Source organism: Rutilus rutilus (genome assembly GCF_951802725.1).
Source record: "Rutilus rutilus genome assembly, chromosome: 16".
NCBI classification, from domain to species: domain Eukaryota; kingdom Metazoa; phylum Chordata; class Actinopteri; order Cypriniformes; family Leuciscidae; genus Rutilus; species Rutilus rutilus.
Genome location: NC_140224.1, coordinates 18,628,679 through 18,654,901, shown reverse-complemented (window position 1 = coordinate 18,654,901; position 26,223 = coordinate 18,628,679). Strand labels below are relative to the sequence as shown.

The 26,223-nt window shown below is 38.3% G+C and overlaps 1 protein-coding gene across 6 annotated transcripts; it reads left to right on the top strand.

Moving 5' to 3' along the window:
- Window positions 1–52: 52 nt before the first annotated feature.
- kcnj19b (potassium inwardly rectifying channel subfamily J member 19b) lies at window positions 53–25,647 on the top strand (the record flags this gene model as incomplete). Of its 6 annotated transcripts, none has more annotated exons than XR_014630180.1 (3): window positions 53–1,503; window positions 7,141–7,342; window positions 7,797–9,530. XR_014630180.1 is itself a non-coding variant. In XM_084435028.1 (3 exons), exons 1-3 carry the CDS (start codon window positions 838–840, stop codon window positions 25,024–25,026), a joined length of 1,521 nt encoding a protein of 506 aa, XP_084291154.1. In that variant the 5' UTR covers window positions 53–837. The 6 variants fall into 6 exon arrangements, 5 of the variants coding, with proteins under 5 accessions (XP_084291154.1, XP_084291155.1, XP_084291156.1 ...); XM_084435028.1 differs by lacking the exons at window positions 7,141–7,342; window positions 7,797–9,530 and adding exons at window positions 23,335–23,551; window positions 24,389–25,647; XM_084435032.1 differs by lacking the exons at window positions 53–1,503; window positions 7,141–7,342; window positions 7,797–9,530 and adding exons at window positions 19,625–22,438; window positions 23,335–23,551; window positions 24,389–25,647.
- Window positions 25,648–26,223: the final 576 nt, after the last annotated feature.

Below are 26,223 nucleotides of genomic sequence, written 5' to 3'. Positions count from 1 at the left end.
ATGATCCTTCAGAAATCATGGCCCCAAAAGTGACAAAAAGGCAAAAAAAAAAAAAAAAATGAAAAAAAAAAAAATAATAACATCCTTACGGAAACAATATAGGGCCTTCGCCCTTTCAGGGCTTGGGCCCTAAAAATCCTTACGGAAACAATAGGGCCTTCGCCCTTTCAGGGCTTACGTATCTTTCAGAAATACAAACAACATTTACCCTAATCTTCTAGCCAATAGCTTTTCACAATTTTTCATGAATAGGCCTATTTTAATGTATATTTTGACATCGCTTAATTACCTCGAGTATTTGATAATTGGTAACTTTGGGTTTAAATTAGATTTTGATACACAGCTCTTCATTAGATGACCTTGAGCTGATGTTATGATATGTTCTCAGCAGATGGCACTATAATGCTAGTATTCCACAGCAGACAAAAGCGCGCTCGAGTCTCCCTCTCGAGAGATATACGACCCCTTTCTCCTCACTATACTACTGCTGCTCAGTGATTTGAACCCACACACACTGACACACAACGAACGAGCGCATTTGCCCTGCCTCCCTTTCTCAGCGTATAGGCAGAAGAAGCGCGCGTCAGTTCAGATTTAGTGCCGCAGTTCATCTACACTATACATCTCCACACTGAGAGAAGTTGCGGGAAAGACACGGGAGCACTTGCTCTGTTTTTGAGCTACTTTTTGCGCGTCCACACATTTTATTAATTTGAGGATATCAGTTAAATAATCTGAACTGAAAGGCTGCAAGTGAAGTTGTCGATCTGTGGAGCGATGAACGTGTGGAAGACACCCTTCTAGCGTGTTTATTCTAACTGTTGTGGATCGAGCATCATGTCTGCGATCAGACGAAAATTCGGCGAAGATTATCAAGTGGTGAACACAAACCGGACCATGTCCTTTTCTGCCCCGGCCAAAAGAAAGCGCCAACGGTTCGTGGAGAAAAACGGGCGCTGCAACGTCCAGCACGGTAACCTTGGGGGGGAGACCAGCAGGTACATCTCCGACCTCTTCACCACGCTCGTGGACCTCAAGTGGCGCTGGAACCTGCTCATTTTCCTCTTAACGTACACGGTCGCGTGGCTCATCATGGCATCTATGTGGTGGATCATCGCGTACATCCGTGGGGACCTCGGTCACGGCCACGACGACTCGTACACCCCGTGCGTCGCCAACGTTTACAACTTTCCCTCCGCTTTTCTGTTCTTCATCGAGACTGAGGCGACTATAGGCTACGGGTACAGATATATAACGGAGAAGTGCCCAGAGGGCATTATACTTTTCCTGTTCCAGTCGCTGCTGGGCTCGATCGTGGACGCGTTTCTCATCGGCTGTATGTTCATTAAGATGTCTCAGCCCAAGAAACGCGCAGAGACGCTCATGTTCAGCCAGGACGCGGTCATCTCACAACGGGACGGGAAGCTCTGCCTCATGTTTAGGGTCGGGAATCTCAGGAATAGCCACATGGTGTCGGCGCAGATCAGGTGCAAGCTCATCAAGGTAGGGCTTTCTGTGGCAAATGCCTACTGAAATATCATTAGAGCCCATGTGGATGGTGTGATATGTGTGTTTACGCACAGGTTTTAAGAGCACAAAGTCGCATCTCGCAACAATGCTGTAGGGAAAATATCCGGCAAGAAATTTAGTTACTGGCGTTCTGGTGAATGTAGCCTAGTTAACTGGTCCTCTCTGGGAAGAGCAATATTGGATGTTTTTAAGGTTCTCGTGACATGGGGAGGGAGCTCGCATCGATTTTAAGCAAAGCTCGTCATACTGTAAATTTGGCCATTGCTTGTTTGCACCCCTAATGTAATGCAATCCGATCTCAACCGTCTCTGATATGCATAGAAATCGTGTTTGCTCTCAGTGCAAAAAGCTGTGGCGTGCATAAATTAATTGGACATATTCCCTTTCTGATTATATGGATTACCACAGGAAGCCTTGCGGTAAGAGTGCTTTGGAGACAAAGCACATTTCCCTCTGCTGTCAGTCAGCTATTAGATCCTGGGTTTTAACGAGCAGATTGCAACACTGACATTTCAAGGGGTTGTAACAGTAACAGTAATTACTAAAAGTAGAATTTAAGTGTCTTAATGTTTTTGAAAGAAGTCTCTTTGATGCACAAGAGACATTTCTTATCATTATCAAAGTCTGACTGTCTACTTCTCCATCTTTTCCACAGCATAGGAGTAAAAGTCATCATCAAAATAATCTTTAAAAAGCCAACACAATGTTTTTGTCCACCTTTGCGAATAAATAAACTTCTCCAAAGATTGGTTCCTGTTCAGAACTTGACTGACAACATCAGAATGTTCCCTGGTCTGTATGCGTGTCCACAAACACAAATCATGTACTCAGTCCTTCAGAGGAGATCCCGGTTCCAACACTATATAAAACAGAGAGAGAGAGAGAGAGAGAGAGAGAGGCGAAAATTCCATATTAGTGTCAAATTATTTAACCTCCTTTTTTTAAACTTTTTTATTATTATTTTTACTATAACTTAAGAATATATATTTGTAAACATATTTTTGTCAATAGCATATTCAAACATTTCAGCTGAACTAAATTAAAATTTTGTCAGATTAAATTTTAATACTTACATATCCTACATTCTGTCTAAAAATGCTGAGATCCAGAGAGAAAGACTGAAATCGATGATTTAGCCCATTTCAGCTTGTCTTTAGTGAAGGAATACCTGTTTGAGACAAATACACCCTAAGACACATGCAATAAATCACTGTGTGATGATCATTCTCCTTCCTACAGTAGTTAACCCACCTGTGCACTGATATTAGACCTCCTGGTCAGGTGGGACTGCAATGGTAGAGAGTCTTCTGCCTAATAAAATATCAAAATAATAAACTTAAGTAGTTTAGAATACTAAATTTGGTATGAATGGTTTAGTGAGAGTTTTACTGCAGTGCTTACCTGGATATGTTTAATCTGGTGAGACTGAACATAGAAAATGGTCCATCTTCTGATTGGTTCATTTGCTGTGTAAATATAATGTTAGACATGATGCCAAGGTCACTTATTTGATATAAAGTTAGCCAATTTTATAGAGATTTTATAAGATATTGTATGCTACCTAGTCTGCACCAGTGGCTCCAAAGCACTTATCACATATTGCTAATCATTTCAGCAAACTTTGTCAAAATTTATCAAAAAAAGCTAGGCCTACCTCAGGAATTGCTAGAAGTCACTGGCGCGAATTGGCGCTTTGTTGCAGTTGCCTTTAAACACAGGTTACAAAAATTGCAGTAAATATTAAATTCCATTAAAAAAAAATATATATATATAATATGTTATAGTTTGCAAACTAATGCTAAAACTAGAAAGGTGGCCGCTAGCCATAAAACTTGTTAGCTAACATACAATGTTATTTTCTCATCAGTAGGCCAACATTAGATACAACCAACACAGAATTTCACATTAGTTAATTTAATGTTAATGTAAACTAAGCGTTGCTCGTTGGCGTATTTTAACTCGACAATTCAATAATCTAACAATGTCTGTAAAATGAAACGTTAGCGCAGTTTACCATGTCAACACAAACCTGTCAACACACACAGAAGCTGTGTCTGAAATCGCTCCCTATCCACTATATAGTGCACTATTTAGGGTGTCGGCCATTTTGTAGTGGTGTCCGAATTCTGAGTGAACGACATCATTCCCTACATTCGTTCACTACTTTTACCCACAATCCTCTCTGAATTCGAGTGTACATCCGATGTACACTTGCTGAGACACTAGGCGTTTCTCAATGTCAAGGAAGGATCCTCGGAAGCCAGAATTTCGAGGATGCTACGTCATCGACATCCGTCGAAGGACTGTTCCAATGTCGAGGATCCTCGGAATTTCCACCAAGGACTGAGTCCTTCGTTCGAAAAATATCCCATATACAGGAAAGGATGCATATGTGTAGCCTTCGCGCTCTCAAATCACCCACAATCCTATGCGCGCAGCTTTGCTATCTTGTTAAAAAAATTCAAAATGTTGGACGTTAACCGTCTATGACGTTAACGGAGTCGGAGCGTTAACGGATCAATATGCTTTCAAATGTAAATATATTTACGTTACCAAACATTTGTTTTAAAAAATAATTACATCCATTATGTTATGGGTCAAATTGACCCGCACTGTTCAAACACACTTCACAGTCAAATAATCAATATGATTAAAAAGGAGTTTATTGAATTAAAAACGATTATATTGCCTGAGTGAACAGAACTGCGTCCATAGCAACGCTCTGTTTTTCATTTTCACTGACGTAATGACGCACTGACGTGCACTTGCTAGCCTGTTCCATTTACGTGTTCTCCGAATGCTAAAGAGGAGCCTCGCCTCATAGATATCATATATAAACGCTAGATGTCTTATGGCGCAGTCACTTCCGGCATCATCGTTCGGCCATCTTGTGACAGTGCTCTGTGCATTAAGGTGAATGATCAGCACGCACACAAATCCTCTTATCTCGCTGAAATCTTGACGGATTTACAAACGGTTTGGTTTCTTACAATCGTTATTAACATGGCTATAATTCCGAATGCTTGAAAATGTATGTTATAATTTTTCATATGTATGCAGTGTATGTATGCAGTGTCATAACTACATCTCTGACGTTTATAACAAACCAAACCGTTTGAAAATCGGTAGAAAAATGAGCAAGTTATGGTTATTTAAAAGTACATGCACCATTGAAGTAGTAAGCGAGTACACTGTCGCAAGATGGCCGCCACGTGCGGACGTCGACCTCCATTGGCCAGCAGTGCGCACGAGACATCTAGGCTGCGTCCGAAATCGAATACTTCCCTACTATATAGTATGCGAAAAACAGTACGCGAGCAGAGTAGCAGGGTTATTATAGTTTTGCATTTTTCATTAGTTTTTATTTTTATTTCGTTTTGACTTTTTGTTTTCAAATTCAGTTTAGTTTTAATTAGTTTTTAAAGTGGGTTTGCTAGTTTAGTTTAGTTTTTATTTTTTGAAAATGCTTAGTTTTAGTTTAGTTTTTATTAGTTTTAGTGTTAGTTTTAGTCTTTTTTTGTAATTTGGGTTATTTGTCAGGGGCAAGATTCAAAAAGGTCAGAAAAAGTATTGTGTAATAATAACTCAACAAAAACATTTTGAAATTCCTTTACCTCTTACAAAATCCACACGCCGTACCAAAAATCTACACATCTTCTTTACAGAATTCACACCCTATACTAATACCACAGCTATACAATTTCACACCCTATGGCCTACTAAATTTACCCTATACAGTCAATAGCCTACTCATCTGGATTGAAGCAGCAGACATTCAGTGTAAAAGTAAAAAGTAAAAGTAGGCCTACACTTGTTTCAGACTGCTGTAAATATGCTGTTGTTTGTTAGCGCAACTGTGTTGAAATTAAGTTCTCTGTCTGAAATAAACTAAACTATTCAAATTATTCAAAAAATTACATAACATTAATATTTGAATCGCAGCTTATATAGTGTTTTGACATCGACAACCACAACCAAAAAGTGCATTTTACCTCAAACTTAAGACTAGTTAACTTCCTAAAGAAGGCGCAATCGCTTCTCGGGTCGACATCAACACACTGACAAAATTATATTCAGAATTTAAAATATTTTTATACCACTTTTTAATGTGTGATTGTGTAAAGGTGTTCACGAGATAGAGATACCAACCTTTCGCGAACTTGCTTTCAACGTCGAACGAACACTCGTTCTCATGGAGACGCGGTGCCCACGGAGGGGAGGGGCTGTGTGTGTGTGTGTGTGCGCGCGCATGTGAGTGACAGAGGGTGCTTCTCAATTCTTATTTGTGTATCCTCGTTTCCTCTCCTCGCTTCCTTTCCTCGCGTCTCAGCTCCGCCCCGTAGGATGCGAGGGAAGGCTGCAAGGAAAAGACGCGAGGACGGAGGGATCGAATGTAACTTTTTTTTATACATTGGAATCCTTGATCATTCGAGCGTCACTTCATCGCGTCATCAGCTGCGCTCAGAGGATCTGCCCTCAAATTTGTTTATTTAAGAAATTCATAATAAATAATAATAAAGAAAGATACCCTGTTGAAATATGTGAGGTGTGTGGTTTATATAAACTGCAAAAGTAAAGTATAAATCAAAATTATTGTGACCGATGTGAAGGGGGAGGAGAATTTATATGTACGTCACGTTTTAGTCGATAAAACTCTTCCGCATAGGATACACCTGTGTATCCTCGCTCATGACTCCTCTGGAAGCCTCCTCACTCCTCGCGGTGCAATTAGAGAATTGAGATGTCCTTCAAGATGGCTGAGCTCGATCGGTTTCCGGGTCATAGGATGGAGGACGGAGGAGCAGGGGGGCAGCGTTTCATATTATGTTGAAGCTTCCCCGGGCGCCGCCATTGGCTATCAGACCATCACCTGCTGTTAGCATCCCATTGACTCCCATTCATTTTGGCGTCACTTTGACAGCGAATAACTTTACATCTGAGGCGTTTAAAGACTCCATTTGTCCATTATTTATTTCTAAAGAAACACGAAAAATGTATAAAAGGCTCCATTACCTTGTATCTTACGTTATGGCCCCGTAGAAGCAGTTTTTGTAAAAATAGGCTAACGATTGCGTCATACCAACGCGACTCTCTGTCGCACAGTAGAGAGATTACCGTATGGACAGGAGGAGAAGCTCGCTCGCAATCGGGGGGACGTGGAGGCAAAATGGCAAAGTAATTAATCAGAATACTTAGCAAAAGTTTCTCCTGCTCCAGCTCATGGACACCTCCTACTCACACTCTCCGTCTCTGCAAGTTTCGGAAGGGAATGATTCAGATTTCGCTTGGCACAGCTACTAGAAGACAGACGGGTTGCTCACGTCACATCTACGTCGTCAAGCTCAGTGTGAGTCTGCGCAGTACGCTCGACCATCAGGAAGTTTGTGCTTCTAATTGACTTCACTTGCCTCCGTTGAATCCAATGGGGTCGCTGTGTCCAGTTTATATACTGTCTATGCGGAGGAGAGAGGAGACGAGGAGGGATATTGAGAAGCACCCAGAGAGACGGAGGAAAGGAAATGCAGCGTGTTTTAAATAGCGTTAAAAATGATAGACCTTGACAAAGACGAAAACTAAAGACATTTACTCTATAATTTTATTTTATTTTAGTTAGTTTTGCCAAACACACAACATCGAAATCATAGAATTCGAAAAACAGTAGGCGAGAAGTACCCGGATGACCTACTACATCCGGCGAGATTCTGAAGTGCGCATACGATGGACACTTTACTATCCCATGATGCCACGGGAGAGGAGTTGTCGTCGTTATATTTGAAAATGGCGGAAAACGGAGACGCGGCTGTTTTCAAGTGTAAGTACTTTACAACACACTTTTTGTTTATTTGTGGTTAAATTGTATTCGTTTAACATCATATAAGTAAACGATTGACTTGTTAAAAGTTTAAATAATGTAAATCGAGGGTACAAGTTTGTGAATTGGCTGCTAAATGACAATTTTATCATTATTATTATTACCGAACAGAACGAGCTAATGCCTGTCAGCTAAGTTAACGTTAGTTAACACTGTTTTATTTAAACAACGACGTTGTTTCTCAGTTAAATGAGAGGGTTACAAAACTTTTATCTTTTTATTTTACAACGATTTTATTTCTCCTTTACCAGTGTTGATGTAGTATGTGTTGGCTACGTAGCAAGCTACTGTTATCAAGTGTACCTCAACTTGTCCATGTAACATTCATATTAATTTAATAATATAGATTGACCATGGTTCATCACTAATGTTAAATTCTGTGTTGATTTTGCAGGGGGCTGATGACTACACCTGGAGTGTGGCTAATGAAAGGGAGGAAAGAAAAGAAAGAGCGACGAGAGAGAGGAAAGATTCCTTCAGCTTTTAGAAATAATTGCTAAAAAAAATATATAATAAAGAAAACAAATGTGACACACTCTCTTTCCATTTATTTGTTAGTAAGTTCATTTTGTAATGCTGTTTTAGCAAGTTTTATTACAAAACACTTCATTCCCAGGGATTTACAGTAGTTAGATTGTCAGTTGTAAAGTGTTTAATATGTGGCATGGAGTAATTAATATTTTTAAAGGGTGTTGTGTGTGCACTTATTTTGTGGCAGATTCCAGATGTTTTTTTTTTTTTTTGAAAAGCAAATTGCAGGTATATCTGAAAAATATGAGTGCCACACTGAAGAGAAATACCCACACACCCAGAGCCGGATTAACGCAAAGGCAAACTAGGCACGTGCCTAGGGCCCGATTGGCGGGATGGGGCCCAGACAGAGGGACAAAAAAAAAAAAAAAAAAAAAAATTAAATGTCCTATCTACAATTTATTTCAAAATGTAGCCTATTAATCAACTAAAAATAGTGACGATGTTTATCTTAACCATAGACTGTTACATTACGTCACATTAACGCCAGCCCATGACTGTATAGAGGCGCCAGCCAGTTTAGTCCGAGGGGACGTCAGAGGCGATCAGAGGCGGTCAACGAACGCATCCATCAGGTGCTGCGAGTGCGAAGCAAAAGCAGAAATAGGCACGCAAAGAAGCACAGCTCGTAATGCAGGTCATCGATTTTGGTGTGATTGCAATGTATTTTAAATATAAACTTGTGGGCTACTGTAGATCAGCGTCATTTCTGGAAAAATCATTCACCGCTTTGTGAGTTTAAAAGAGCGCGCGAGCGTCATTAACGTGCCCAGACGCGACGCTTTGAATTTGCGCGTACAATCAATGAATAACATCGCGTCCAGAGCTGACTAGTAAAAAAGCTACAAAAGTAAAAGACGTTTGTATTCAAAGTTAAAAAACCAATACACTGCAACATTTTTAAATGTTTCAAATAAAGGATCTCATATCTATGGGTCTATCTTCTATATTCTGATGCTGATGATTAGATAATACCCTGACATCATAGCCTATACGAATATTAGTTTAGATTTTTTTTCCTGCTCAGTAGCGATCGTGTCTTTCTCTTCCACTTGATTTGTGTATAGCATATTTAAGGTAGCAATGCAATACATAATAACATATTACTGATATTAATAATATGACAATATCTGCAGTCAATATTGATTAAATGGGAGGGAAAAATCCTGCCCATAACGCAGAAAAATTATAAAAGCACGTTCATGTTCATCTACTGAAGTGGTATTCTGGAACTGTGAATAAACTGAATAAAACAGCAAAATAACAACAAGAACAATAACATCTTCATTAAACAAAAAAGAGATTAGCTTAGATAAAGTTTGATAGGCTACCAGTAACAAGTCTGGACCCATTACTATTTTTAATGTTTTTGAAAGAAGTTTATTATTATGCTACAAGCCTGCATTTATTTGATCAAAAATACAGAAAAAAACAGGAATATTCAGCAAGGATGTGTTAAATTTATAAAAGTGATATTGAAGACTTTTTTAAAACAACTTTTTAATAATCAAAGAATCATGAAAAAAAGTATCACATGTTATAAAATAAATATTAAGCACCATTTCTAACATTTGATAATAAATCAGAATATATAAAGTTTTCTGAAGGATCACGTGACACTATCAGCTTTGCATCACAGAAATATATTTTAAAGCATAGCCTAGTAAAATAGAAAACCATTATTTTAAATTGTAATAATATTTCACTATAATATTTTTCTGTATTTTTGAACAAATAAATCCAGGCTTGATGAGCATAAGAGACTTCTTTCAAAAACATTACAAATAGTACTTTGTCCAAACTTATGTACTGTGTAAGTAAAAATATACTAAATTTAAAATTAAATGTTGTATAAATAAAAAGGTTAGGAATCATATTTGTTTCAAGTGTGTTTTATTGGGGGTGGGGGGGCCTCCAACATGAATTTTGCCTAGGGCCTCCAAATGTCTAGATCCGGCCCTGCACACACCCCAGACACCTTTAAAATGTATTTGCTTTATTTTTGTATATTATTTAACTTTTAAATGGATACAGAATACAAAAGTTTAAAACAAAATCACAAAACTTTGGCACAAAGTAGTATAATAGAGCTTAAAGCACCACCAAAAGCAAAAGTTTTAAAACTTTTTTTATTAAAGTGTCATCTTGATGGAAGAAAATGAACGTCAGCAGCTTCAGTAAGGTAACCTTCACAGGTTTCTAAAATATCTAAAGGGACTTTCTTACTAACAATCTCATTTGTTGGGCATCACTTTAAAATAATTTAAAATCTGTTTCTTTAAAAGCATGTGTACAAGATGAGAACTTTACACCTTGGGTAATTTTTGGAGTTCCACTTGTATTTTTCCTACCCAAATTTAAAGTAAATAATTTGTAAAAAATTAAGCTCAAATATGTGATATAGCTAGAACACCAGCACCTCAATGGCCTTTTTTTCCACCCATGGTCGCAATCAGTGACTGGATGGACTACCGTGAAAGTCGGAGGTCGGGGTGGAGGTCAGCTCCATCTTTAAAATATATATGAAGAATTGGCGCAGTAGGTTGTAGGGCTCACAATCTGTAAACGTGTTCATAGTTTATTTTAGAATACAATTTGAATCGACAAGACACTTGTTTTCAGTGTTGGATTATTTATAAATATAATATGTATGTATTATATGTATATGATCCATTTCTTATGTATGTGTGTGTGTGTATATATATACACACACATTACACACATATATATATATGAATACTTAAGATGTAAAAGCCTCTAAGTGCCATCTGGAATTTTCTTCTAGTTTGATTATTTTTATCAAGCTTGTATGTTTATGTTCAGTTATTTCACTTTAATGGCAATGAAAAGGACCTATTAATTGTCATTAAAGTGAAATTACTGAACCTAAATAATACAAGATTGATAAAAATGCTCATTTTAGAAGAATTTTTTTCTTTTACGTCTTAAGTCTTCATATATACACGTATGAATGAATGTGTGTGTGTGTGTATTGTATCTGACCTCAGTGTGTTACCATACAGTTCACTGTGTGTGTGTGTGTGTGTGTATATATATATATATACACACACCTCTGTCATTGTTCACAGGTGTGTGTGTGTGCGAGCAGCAACTGACCGACGACTCTGAATTGTGAGCACGAACGACGTAAAAACGCAGACGAAAGCGGAGAGAAGAACTAAAAACATTGCAGTCAGTGGAATGGGCTCTTTAAATTTTCGCGCTGATGTGACCGCGCATGTTACGTGACAATACCAACATGGCGCATGTAGTACGTCCGGACTCCATTCATACTACCCGTATTCATACTATATAGAACGTACTTTTTTAACGGTCGCGAAGTACGTTCTAATTTAAATGTAGTACCTACTCACAAAGTACGCGATTTCGGACGCAGCCCTAGCCTTTATATATGATATCTATGCCTCGCCTAGCCTCTGAAGGAAGTGACTTGGAAGGACCCTCCTGCCAAGGAAGTATCCTTGACAGTGGCTGCGTCCGAAATCGCGTACTATGCGAGTAGGTACTACATTTAAATTAGAACGTACTTCGCGACCGTTAAAAAAGTACGTTCTATATAGTATGAATACGGGTAGTATGAATGGAGTCCGGACGTACTACATGCGCCATGTTGGTATTGTCACGTAACATGCGCGGTCACATCAGCGCGAACATTTAAAGAGCCCATTCCACTGACTGCTCCAGACTAATGTTTTTAGTTCTTCTTTCCGCTTTCGTCTGCGTTTTTACGTCGTTCGTGCTCACAATTCAGAGGAGTCGTCGGTCAGCTGCTCGCAGATCACGCCTTTGTCGAGAGCTTTTGTGTAATTTCTCAAATAAGTTAAATATCATTTGGCCAATACATTTTACCTCAAAAAAAAAAAAAAAAAAAACACACACACAAACCTGTGAACAATGACAGATGTTGATTTTTGGTAAGGAAAAAGTAATTTATTTGCTTGTGATATTACCATCAATGAATAAACATGAATGAATCAATAGTATGCGTGTGTGTATCTCTGTTGATTCATTCATGGATGGCAATATCACAAGCAGTGTCTGCGTGTATCTGTATCTGTATATATTACACAGTGAACAGTAGGGTAACACACTGAGGTCAGATACAATACACACACATTCATATACATGTGTATCAAGACTTCAGATGTAAAATAAAAAAATATTCTAAAATGAGCATTATTATCAAGCTTGTATATTTAGGTTCAGTAATTTCACTTTAATGACAATTAATAGGTCCTTTTCATTGCCATTAAAGTGAAAAAAGTGAACATAATCCTACAAGCTTGAGAAAAATGATCAAACCAGAAGAAAATTTCAGATGGCACTTAAGAGGCTTTTACATCTTAAGTATTCATATGTGTGTGTGTGTGTGTGTGTGTGTATATGGAGCTGACCTCCACCCCGACTTTTACGGTAGTCCATCTAGTCAGTCAGATTGCGACCATGGGTGGAAAAAAAGGACATCGAGGTGCTGGTGTTCTAGCTACATATCACATATTTGAGCTTATTTATTTTTTTTACAAATTATTTACTTTAAATTTGGGTAGGAAAAATTCAAGTGGAAATCCAAAAATTACCCAAGGTGTAAAGTTCTCATCTTATACACATGCTTTTGAAGAAACAGATTTTGAATTATTTTAAAGTGATGCCCTACAAATGAGATTGTTAGTAAGAAAGTCCCTTTAGATCTTTTAGAAACCTGTGAAAGTTACCTTTCTGAAGCTGCTGACGTTCATTTTCTTCCCTCAAGATGACACTTTAATAAAAAAAGTTTTAAAACTTTTGCTTTTGGTGGTGCTTTAAGCTCTATTATACTACTTTGTGCCAAAGTTTTTGTGATTTTGTTTTAAGCTTTGTATTCTGTATCCATTTAAAAGTTAAATAATATACAAAAATAAAGCAGATATATTTTAAAGGTGTTTGGAGTGTGTGGGTATTTCTCTGTAGTGCTGCACTCATGTTTTTCAGATATACCTGCAATTTGCTTGTTTCAAAAACCATCTGGAATCTGCCACAAAATAAGTGCACACACAACACCCTTTAAAAATATGAATTACTCAATGTCACATATTAAACACTTTACAACTAACAATCTAACTACTGTAAATCCCTGGGAATTAAGTGTTTTGTAATAAAACTTGCTAAAACAGCATGACAAAATGAACTTACTAATAAATAAATGGAAGAGAGTGTGTAACATTTGATTTCTTTATTATACATTTTTTTTTAGCAATTATTTCTAAAAGCTGAAGGAATCTTTCCTCTCTCTCTGGCCTCCTTGTCTCTCCTCGCTCTTTCTTTTCTTTCCTCCCTTTCATTAGCCACTCTCCACTCTATAAGAAGAACACAGGTGTGTTCATCAGCCCCTGCAAAATCAACACAGAATTTAACATTAGTGATGAACGAACCATTGTCAATCTATATTATTATATTTATATTAATGTCACATGGACAAGTTGAGGTACACTTGATAACAGAAGCTTGCGTAGCCAACACACATAACGTTATCAACACTGGTAAAGGAGAAATAAAATCGTTGTAAAATAAAAAATAAAAGTTTTGTAACTATCTCATTAAAACTGAGAAACAACGTCGTTGTTTAAATAAAACAGTGTTAACTAATATAACGTTAACGTTAACCGACAGGCATTAGCTCGTTCTGTTCGGCAATAACAATGATAAAATTGTCATTTTTGCAGCCAATTCACAAAATTGTACCCTCGATTTACATTTAAACTTTTAACAAGTCAATCGTTTACTTATATGCTGTTAAACATACACAATTTAACCACAAAGAAACAAAAAGTGTTCTGTAAAGTACTTACACTTGAAAACAGCCGCGTCTCCGCTTTCCGCCATTTTCAAATATAACGACGACAACTCCTCTCCCGTGGCATCATGGGATAGTAAAGTGTCCATCGTATGCGCACTTCAGAATCTCGCCGGAAGTAGTAGGTCATCCGGGTACTTTTCGCCTACTGTTTTCTATGATTTCGGACATACTACTCTGCTCGCGTACTGTTTTTCGCATACTATATAGTAGGGAAGTATTCGATTTCGGACGCAGCCATTGAGAAACACCTACTATTTCCCACAATCCAACACGATAAGGCGATAGAGCGCGAATGAAAAATAAACAAAAATGTCACCATGGCAACCATAGACATCATATAGACAAAGAGTATAGAAGTAACTTCTATACTCTTTGATATAGATAGACGCCCTATCGACCGCTACTGCCTACTGGCGCGGTCGAGCCGTGGGGCCGCCATCTTAGACCGGTCACCCGCTCCACTCAGTGTAATCTGAATGGCAGGTGCAATGAGCTGTCAGCGCATTTAATTAATACCTCACTAAATACCGAACTGATTTTCACGCGGGGTTTTTTTGCTGCAAAGGTCATTCATGTAGATACAGGACACATGGTTCGGCGTATTTTAATATTCATAGTAGGCTTAACAGTAATATAATATTCAGATATAAGATATAAAGTGGCCAGACGTCCAAAATCAAAATATGTGATGTAGGATATAAGGTATTTTATAAATCACACACTATAAATATGATAAAGAAGCAGAAACAGATAGTTGCAGTAAAGTAAGATATTTTAATAAGTTGAGGAAACGTGTCGTGTGTGTATTACATTGCTTCCTGATATCACATGTCACATATACACACACACACACACACACACACACACACACACACACACACACACACACACATATACACATATATATAGGCTATATATAGGTTATTTGTGTAAAACAGTTATGTCCGGTCGAACAATGTATGAATTAACTTCAGATGATTGGATTGTGTTGGTAATCGGCACTTAAGTTACCTAACGCACTTCTCCCAGTGTCTAGAACGCAACTGAATGCCTTTTCAAGCGTCTCAATGCTTTTCTCAACCTTTTCAAGCGTCTGATGGCAACGGCGCACGCGAGATAGAAAACAATCATTTATAAGACCAGACGCCTGGTTATTTATTTATATATATACCGTTATATCTATATTTGAATAAACAAATGTGCTGTGTAGTGTTTTGTTCTCTTTTATTTTCACATATAAATGTAAAAAGTAAATAAATATGATAAGCAAGTGTTTTTATTATCTTTTTTTTTTATCAAATAACGCAATAAACGTGAAAAATAAATACATATCAAGGCCGGATTTACCATTGGGCTTGACTGGGCTCAAGCCCATGGGCCCCGCCCAATAGGGGGCCCCGCCCGTTTACGTTTGATTTTTTAAATAATATGTCAGTCATTTAATTTTTCATTTTAAAGTTTGTTGATTGGTCTAGCATTGTTACCTGGCCCTGCCCTGCAATGAAAAATAAATTTAATTAGCTAAATTAAATGTCAGTCATCTTGAGGTTTGCTGATTGGTTATTGGCAGTTACGTAGTGCCTCGTTTACTGTCTGCATTAGACAGTAGCCGCGTTTCCATTACCCTTCAAATTGCGCAAATTGAAACTGCGAATTGAAAATAAGCACAATGGAAACACGTCAATTTCGCAAAAAGTTTTACGCTCGCATGAGGTGGTTTTTCAGGCAATTCGAAAAAGGAATATTTCGCAAAACTGCAATGGAAACAGTTTTTGCGCATTTACAGTCACCTGAGTTTGAAGACACGGTGTGTTTGAGGTCCATGTATAGCTACGCAAATAATAATAATTTTATATTATTTAATTATAACATTTAATAGGCTATATTTAGAAGACGCTTTTATGCAAAAAAGGAACAAAGCTGAATGTGGAGCGCGCACTGCATGCATGGCACGGAGGCGCGAGCGCGAACACTTGCATTTTCCTATCAACAGTGGAAACAACTTAAAATACTCTATCATTTCTGGTCATACAGAAAATAATAATACATTATTCTCAACTACTTTTATTTGTGTAAACTCACAATAACAAGAAAACGTTGTGCTTTTGTAAAATAAAAGAAAACAATCAGACGCACTTTCATGATCTCCGTAAACTGGAGCGCGAGAACTGAAACAAAATATAGCCTATAGGCTAAAGCTTGAAATGTCCACTTTAAAACGAACAAATTCGAATCGAAAGCTAATACCTTCTGATTACTCCGCATGAAATGTGCATTTCTCTCTAAAAGCGCATCTGCTTAACAGCGGAGATGGAGATGTGATTTAGCCAAAGCAATAGTTTATTAATAATATTAATGGCTCTTCTCATTCAGCACTGCGGGAAAAACATCACTTCCAGGTTCTAATTTGGCCTTTGAAAACCAGTAAAATCGACATGTTTTCCATATTAATTTTTGAATATTTTAAATGTTTAATAAAGGGGCAAAAAGTCATAAACAAAAATCAGAAAATTCGTCGATATTTACTTTTTTGCGCTGCAGTTGGTGTAGCCAGTTCAAATTAAAATGTTGGTGTTCAACTTTGCGTTTTAAAAAAACAACAACCGTTAATTTTTCGTTTTTCAATTACGGGTTAAAAAAGGAAAAACGAATGGACACAAAACCCTGATTAAGTACATGGATCGTTTGGACAGAATACGAGACAGAGTTCTTTATTAAATTCATAAAAGAAACAATAATTAGCCTATAGGAATACTGGATTCTAAATCTCAAAGAAATGCCACAATCAAAACATAATGTTTTCCAGGTAAATAAGTGTTTTATTCTCATTCTGACCAAGACATTTGTGCATTGCAATAAACTTATGATCACTTTGAACTTTTGTAATCATTATTTATTTATTGGAAAAAAAAAATTCAAGCTTCAATCAGTGGTCATATAAATAAATTAGTACGTTTTTTTAACATGTAACACTGTCTATGGTACCAGTCACCTTTTGAAAGTAGCTTTGCACTTCAAATAACGATTGGATCGATTATATTGTTACGCCACCAGATGGCGACAAATGACTTTTAAAAAACATTTGTCATTGAATCGTTCATTCAGGAGATTCGTTCAAAAATGCTGATTCATCTATGAAACAAGTGTATTTGATTGAGGAATTGAATCATTCATTTCAAACCCAAGTTTTTTTTTTTTATATATAATTCAGATTAATTCAACATTTTTAATAGACTTCAGCAATTAACATAAATTGTTATTTTGTTTAGTTGTTTGTTCAGAATCGTGATCTCTATTTTTATTCTCAGTTTATCCAGAATTGTGTAGCTCTAATACATAGCTTGTGTATGTATCATTTTGTTCTATTTAAAGTAATGTATAGAAGGTAGGGCCCGAAAGTGACTCAAGCCCAGGGGCCCCCACCATCCTAAAGCCTGTTTTATACTTCTGCGTCGAACTGCCGCCGTAGCTACGTCGTAGGCTGTATGTAGCGCGCGTACCCTTCGGCGTACCCTGACGTGCACCTCTCCAAAAATGTAACAACGCGTCAATTCTACGCGGACACAAGCGCTGTGATTGGTCTGCCAGAACCCCTCCCTCGGGGTTTCATGCTCCCCAGGTGCGCGTCAACGCGGACAACGACACAGAAGTATAAATTAAAACCAACACGTTGCCTACGGCGTATAGGCTCCGGCGTATGTCCGACGCAGAAGTATAATGAGGCCTTAAGTCCTGCCCTGCATACAATTGTTACATACAATTCATACAGCCAAAAAAGGAATTATTAAAGATGGGTAGGTAATGTTTATGACGAAATTGTCCGAGCTCTCTGGCGCGTGATAATTATGTCAGCGTCCGAATTCGCTCACTCATTTTCGTTCACTAATTTGCTGATGTTGTGCACTGCACTCAACTGCCATTCGCTATGTAGGATTAGTGGATTAGTGAATGAGTGAACGAGTGAGCGGTTTCAGACACAGCTAGAATGTTTTTTACCTTGCTTGCTGGTCTCTCTCTCTGTGAAGTGAATTCCGTCACTACCCCGGGCCAGACACGAACGGCGCGATCCAAGACAGTTGAACCCAGTGATATTACACTGGATGCTCCGGCGCGACACGACTCATCCCAGACATTGTATAGGGATGCCGCGTTATATTTCTGACGTATGGTCGGTACTCCGAGTCTAAGCGCTCGCGCTATTTCTGACAAGAGACAAACAGGTTTGCATTTTGCATTAATGGTCCGGTCCAGTGGCGTAGCGTCAGGGCATGCAGGGTATGCACGTGCAAATGGGCCCGGGCCAATAGGGGGCCCGCCCATGAGGAGCTTTTAATTAAAACGAGGAAATTAATTTTAAATTCGTGGCCACAACAATAAATATATTTCATTATTTTTTGTATGCTTGTCATCTGTAGTAATTTCTTGTTTCTCCCTAATGTCTACTTTCTCCGACATTTAAGGTGTGCATTTTTTTTTTGCACCCCGCAGCTGACGTAGAAGAACTACGCTGTCATTTTTTATATGACGCACACTACATCGCCGCGCCAAATTAAAAAAAGAAAACACAGAGTGAGAGGTTACTATCGGCTAGCTAATTGAACAAAGGATGGACAAATACAAACATAAAAGTGGGGCATTAAAGAGAAAAAGGAGGGTGGAGAAGTTATAGTCGCGACACAAAAAGTACCCAAAATAGACCATTTTTTTGTGCAAACCTAGTGTAAATGACAACGATGTCGAAGGTCCCTGTTACTGTTGACATCGTGGATGAATTTGCCGAAAGAAAGGCCCGGTGAATGCAACTAAAATGAGTGAGTAGTTCTATGTTTTTACATTGTGGGCCGCCGTGCCAAGATCAGTAGGCCTAGTTTATTATTGACATTGGCAGTGCCTTGGTTGTTTTAGATTTGTTTTTGTTCCGTTCTGGTTGTGAAAAATTGTTGGGTAGAGTGTGTTTTTTATGGTATTGTTTAGTATGGTATTTTCTTGATACGCTACAGTGAACGTCTATATATGAACGTCTAGCCTATATCTATATCTTCGATGTACTTGTGGGCGGGGGGGCCCGTAAAATTTATTTTGCATTTGGGCCCGGGACTGACTTGCTACGCCACTGGTCCGGTCGCTTCAATGTGTCCAATATAGACAGTCTCTGGCTGTTATAGCGTTGTAGAAAAGTCTAACAGTGTATATCTTTGAAATGCAGCATAAAATGTCACGGTAACACTTTGTAAGGTCCAAGGTCACATTGCGTGAACACTGAAAGGGCAGAGATGTTCTTATGTTGCTTAAAAACACACACACACACACACACACACACACACACACACACACACACACACACACACACACACACACACACACACACACACACACACACACACACACACACACACTCACTCACTCACTCATCACACGTCTTAAGCAAATACTTAAAAAAAACAATTAAAGTTATGTCACTACCATCTTTTGCCATATATGTCATCCTTTAATTGTATTTGGAATTGATTTCAATATAAAACACATAATACAAAATAAAATAAATAAATAAACTGAAGAATCTGAATTTGGACTGCAAAATAAAACAAATCTGTAATGTAGGCCTATATTTCAGTTTTGTTTTTCAGTAAAAAAGAATATATCTTTAATTATTTTATCCTAAAATTAAATTGTTTATTTTGTTACCTTATTGGCAAATGTTGTGTCTTTCTATTTCAAAAAGACACAAAGTGAGGTGTATGCTTAAAATCATAAACAAGTCTTATTTTAACATAGTTTGACTTTTACTTTAAAACTTTACTTTACTTTTAAAAATCTGATTAAATATTATTTTTCACACCAGATAATCTCCATATGACAGATTTCACCAGCACTTCCTCAGTGAGAATGACATAAGAGTTAGTGAACATATGGGGACAGGGCAAAGAAAATATGAGCTCATGGAATTGTTACAAGGAAGACTGTAAGACACGGGACTGATCAGAGTAGAAGTGTAGAGGAGGGCTTTTGTGCTGTGTTCTTAAAGAAGAGCATGATTGACACATGGCTTTCACCACCCCACAGCAGGCGCAATGCAGTGAGCACAGGATGACGGATGGTTGACTTCATAAGCCTTCCTCTCTTCTGTTCCGCCCTTTGTCTGTAAATGTCCTATGCAGAATGCTAGGGGAAAAAAACAGCAGCCCATCTATTACTCTCAGAGTGACCTGCAGTGTAAGCACTCTGTCCTGCCTCTAAAATGTACAGTCTCTTTTGCTTTCTTTTACTGTTTTCTATGGCTAATGTCTGAGAAGATTAACTAGACAGGCTGTCTTAAGAGCACCTCAAGAAGATAATGATTTCTAATGACAACTTTATGGAAATTAAATTATGTTTTATTAACAAAGTTCGGGAGGAGCACGTTCAGATAATTAACAAGAGTGGAGAGCACTCAGCAATCAATGATAAGAGGTGTATATATTCAGCAGTCTCACCTCTCTCCACACTTCTAGTCCTAACCACTTACATACGGGGGGGGAGTACTCTGGGTTCGGGCCGAACTTCGAGCTCGGAGCCCTCCCCTCGGACAGAACGCCAAATACGCATTAAACTTTACTCTCTCTAATTGTAGGCTATGTAAGTGTGAACTCGTGAAACTATTTTCAAACAGTCATTGAAATTTGCAATTAAAGATCTCCCTCAGGTCAAAGAAGTTCATATGAGGTGCATGCAACACACAAAAACATCTCTTTCACTCATCTGTCTAAATTGGCAACTGCATGCTGTGCCCTGTGAGTTTTGATGTGTTTCTTTCTATGGATATTTGAAGGAAAATCCTGTGAACTTTTGTACGCGAAGACGATGGTGAAATCAAACTGTGAAATTCAGTTTGTGTGGTATTCTTCTAAAGTTAAACCTTTTCATCTTTTTTGGACAGAATATCTATCACAAAATTGAATTTGCAACCAAAAAAACAAACAAAAAAACATTAAAAGATCTTAAAAATGAAATGAACTTGTGTTTAACAGTTCGCTTAAAATAAGAATGTGTGTGTGGGTGTGGCCTGGTTAAACCCTACATTATGGGGATACAATTTCATGTCAAATGTAATCAAATTGACATTTTATTTTGTCCCCATGAGGAAAACAGCATGTAAATAAAAAAAAGTGATGTTTTTTTGAAAATGTAAAAATGCTGAAAGTTTTCTGTAATGGGTAGGTTAGGGGTAGGGTTAGTGTAAGGGGATATAATATACAGTTTGTACAGTATAAAAATCATTATGTCTATGGAAAGTCCCCATAAAACATGGAAAAAAACAACGTGTGTGTGTGTGCGCGCATGTGTGACATTGGCACTGCATCTATACTTGTGAAAGCTTGCACTCTTTTCCTGGGATTGGAGCTCTCAGTCTGTTCACCATCTGTGTCCTTCGGCACAGGCAGCCAACCCTGCTGACTTCACTGCCAATCTCTAATGTTAATATGGAAACACAAGGCTATGTGTAAAGGTAGATTAACAAACCGTGGTTGTTGACTGAAGATGCCCTTTAAAAGGTTTTGTTATGCATGTAGATATCTGTCCATATTAGAAATAAAGACCAGTGGTCCATTTCGTGTAATTTTGCACAGCTTTGTCTGCGAGTTGGTGTTGACATGTCACACTACAGGACACAGCAGTCACTGTTATATTATACTTAAACAAAAAATCTTTTAGATTAAACAGCACTGCAATATTTCGCATTCAGTTTTAAGACCTCATATTAACTGTGTCTACATGGAATATTTGTAGTCTTAAGATATTTAATTTAACATTTAATTTAAATAATTGTATTTAAACTTTAAAAGACATTTGCTGGCCAGATGGTCTCCTGACCAGGTGAAAAATATCCACAAGACCTCTGCCTGGCCAGGTTAAGAGACCAGCTAATATCAGCAAACCATCCTAGGCTGATTTAACAGATTTTTTTTTTACACAGGAATTAGTGATTCAGGTACCTGGATTGCAGATATCATACAGTCAAGTCACCTTTATTTATATAGCGCTTTTTACAATACAGATTGCATCAAAGCAGCTTCACAGTGATAACATGAAAATAATAAAACAAAGTTTGTTTCTAGAAGAAAATTGCTTCATCGTCCACCTCAAGTAAGGCAGATCAATAATATTGTTGAATATTAAATGTCCCCAACTAAGCAAGCCAAAAGCCAAGGCAACAGTGGCAAGGAACCAAAACTCCATCAGGTGACAGAATGGAGAAAAAAACCTTGGGAGAACCCAGGCTCAGTCGGGGGCCAGTTCTCCTCTGGCCAACGAGCGAACAGTGTATGATTATGATTCAGGCAGCATTACAGGTCAGAAGTCAGATTGGATCAGAACATTCAGATTATTTATCCAGTTCCATCTGGCTGGAGGTCGGAGTCATCATGCCGGTATGGGGACGAGTTTGTTGAGGATCATGAGGCCTTCACAGGGCTGATGAAGCTGGCACTTCAGGGATGCCGTCATGGATCGGTCCAGGTGCAGGTCCACCATCTGATCTGGATACGGCCGGGATCCGGCTGACTTCAGGAAAGAGGGGAGGGACTGGTTGACACTTCAGGACTGCGTTGTCATCGTGTCCAGGCACAGGTCCTTCATCAGATCTGGATACGGCCTGGATCCGGTGGACTGCGGTAAACCTCAGATAAACAGAGAGAATAATATTAGCGTAGGCGCCATCCTTCTTATGATGTAACAAGTACATCAGGATTTATGGGGAGTGTTCCCGGTTCCGGCTGACCTAAACTATGCAGCCTAACATTGAATTATATATATAATTCTATTAATTATAATAAGTCTATAAGTCTATAATGCGTTATGTGTATAACACATCTCTAGGCCAAAGAGATGTGTTTTTAGTATAGATTTGAACTGACAGAGTGTGTCTGCTTCCTGGACAATGTTAGGAAGATTGTTCCAAAGTTTTGGTGCTAAATAGGAAAAGAATCTACCGTCAGCAGTCAATTTTGATATTCTATGTATTGTCAACTGGCTGGAATTTTGAGATCGCAATAGACGTGAAGGACTATAATGCGTTAAGAGCTCGCTCAAGTACTGGGGAGCTAAACCATTTAGTGCTTTGTAAGTGATCAGCAATATTTTAAAATTTATACGATGTTTATACAGTCCCCGAAAAGTACACCAGATCATGGTAATTTACTACATCCTGCACAACCTAGCAAAGAGAATCAACCCGCAATATTTGGGCAATTGCATCATGCAAACTGTGTTTAGACTTTGTGCTGTTACCTGATTTGTATAATTCCTTCAATGAATCCAGGGCTACAAAAGCACAGGCAGCATGTGCAAATAAACATCACTATTAACGGGCACAATTAATTTTTAGTTCACCACTGAGCACCACAGGCTGGGATCTTTATCTGAAAAATCCTGAGTGAATGCCAATGAATGTGAAAAAGGTGAATGCCAAGATTAAATGTAATAGTACAAATGCTAGTACAGTATATGAAAGAGAAATTGTGAATGTGTCAATGTCCTAACCGCTTATCTCACCCTGTGTTTGCTTTAGTCTCGTCAAACCCCTGAGGGAGAGTTTCTTCCATTGGATCAGCGGGAATTGGATGTAGGATTTGGAACGGGTGCTGACCAACTCTTTCTTGTCTCACCCCTCACAATATGTCATGAGATCAATTCCAATAGCCCATTTTTCGACTTGTCTCAGCGTTCCCTCATGAACGAGCAGTTTGAGATTGTCGTCATCCTAGAAGGCATTGTGGAAACTACAGGTTAGTATCATACATTATCAGTATCATACATTCTCAAAAAAAAGTGTTCTGAGAAAGAAATACAATCTTACTTTCAGCTTGACCCTTTTAACTTGCCATGTTTACTCTGAGTAACAAGCCTATTTTACTTCACTTTGCAAGTGGATGTTGCATATAAGATGGGAATAAAATTATACAATACAATAGAAAGGCTTTTTCTTGGTCACACTACATAGTGGCATGGCATGGTACACCTTTTTTTTTTTGTTCTTTTTTTTTTTTTACAACAGTACGTTGGTAACTATCAAAAATCTGTTTATTCCTAAATCAAGACAAAGAAAACTGCCTTAGTGCCTTTTCATGAAATCTGAAAGTTTTTCAAATTCAAGTTTTCTCCGATTTTGACCTCAGAAACAACACAGACATGAGCACACCACATGCACACATAAAAAGCCCATGTCAGAATAGCAGTAAAAGAGTTTACATGCAGATTTAAATTGGGGTAAATGGGAAAAGTCTAAGTTGTACATTTAAAATACCATAATGTCAAGCCAATAATTTTCTGTCACTCTGTTCATAAGCATTCTGTCATTAGCAGAATAAGTCAGACAAAGCGGAAAAGTCTTTCAATTTCTTTCCATTGCCTCCAGCCACCATACCTCTAAATACAATAAAAAAATTAAAAATATTTTTTTTTGAATGAGGTCCATTTTATGCAAAAAATAAAATAAAAATCCAAACCTGAATCAAGCCTTTTTAAACATTGCTTTCAGGGTTCATGACCAATGGCTTGTTTTATATTCATCTATTCAGTTTATGTCTCTCCATTGTAATATGAATCCATGGCTTCCCTTTCAGGCATGACGTGCCAGGCACGAACATCTTACACAGAGGATGAGGTGCTGTGGGGTCACCGCTTCCTACCCGTCATGTCGCTGGAGGAGGGATTCTTCAGGGTGGACTACTCTCAGTTCCATAACACATTTGAGGTTACCACTCCTCCATATAGTGTGAAGGAGCAGGATGAGAAGTCCTCCTTGCCCTCCCCTGGTCCTGTTCTCTCCCCTACGTTGCTCGATGGTCGTAGTCGCAGAGAGCGCATCTTCTCCTTTGACGGGGTTCCTCTCACCGAAGAACCTGAGTCCAAATTACCAAGCAAGCCCCAGCGTACGACTTCCAAGAATGGAAAAGAGGTCCTCAAAACTGGAAGTGCGCAGCCGACAGAAAAGGCCTCCAGCACAGGTGACCTTCCCCTCAGTGTCCAGCGGCTCGGATCCCTGGTGGGTCAGGGGGAGGGGGAAAATCACCTCCAGCTCAAACCTTTTAAGATGGGTTCAGAGGCCCACACCCGGTCGGCAGGAGAGCTGGAGCATCACAGCCTTTTCCCAATCCCTGCTCCAGTCCCAGGCCCGAGCCTCAACTTGTTGCCTGCCTCCAGTGGACGACCAGAGGACAACCTCCCCCCTAAATTACGCAGAATGAATGCAGACCACTGAATGAGTCTTTATCTGTCACACAGAGATGAACAGTGAGTCCTAAGGTAGGGACACACCAAACCCTAGCGCTGATGCGTCGCCAAACTGAACAGCCAATCAGAGTTCTCTCTCTCACTGACAGCCCGGCGCTGATTCTACATGTTGAATCGGCCCAAAAAAAACAGACGGCGCCTTAACTACAGCCAATGGTGCAGAACACAACGAAAAAACTAAGTTGACCGAAGCTTAAAAACGGCCCGACGTTGCCCAATGGCCGACCGTCGGCTTGGTGTGTCCTTGGCTTTAGGAGGTAGACATAGAGATAATTCTCGAACTCATTCATTATTGAATAATATTTATTTAAATAAGGCCTACAGTATACTGTGATTCCTCTTCTCCATGCTTATGGAAGAGCTGCATCCATTTGGTCAACAATCAAACTCATTGCTTTGCCCTCAATAATATGAGTAATGTAGATATTCTGAATTCAATTTGAATTCAAAAAAGCTTCAGCTACTTTTAAATAATTATGCACCTTTATAGTATGAACACAAAATATCACATGTATTTATTTCTAAGTTATTTATCAAGAATTTTTTTAGAGCAATGTGTATTGATACAGTATGTACAGACTTTAAATGTTTAAGGCTTTTTGTCATTTCTGTCAGAAATATATATATATATATATATATATATATATATATATATATATATATATATACATATACTTTCAAAAGCATATTTATTGCCACCCATGTTAAAAGAAAATCTTGGTATGTGAATTATTTACATCCATCACCACTGAGGTTAAGAGAGAACTGAAATAACATTTTTAAATATTTCTCAAATCACATTTTAATAAATGCATTATTCATTTCTACAACAGAGTACAATAACTTTGAAAGCATTATTTTTGTATTCCTGACCGGCATCTACAAGTACGTTAATTATAGAGCCCAGACAGGCAAACCAAAGCATGAAACATTTAGCGTGTAATTGAACCTTTCAATCATGCTATTTGCATTAGGTCCCATCTATGTTTAGGGCCAGAGACCTGTGCATCCTCTACATCTAACACTAATTATCATCTCCTAGGAAACCTCATGATCTTTACCTCAGGCAGTGGGAGGAAGTCAAAGTAATTCAATTTGCCTCCAAGAAAGAATAACTGTGTACAGTTGGACCTGCCATAAACCTGCCATTACTCTTAATTAAATG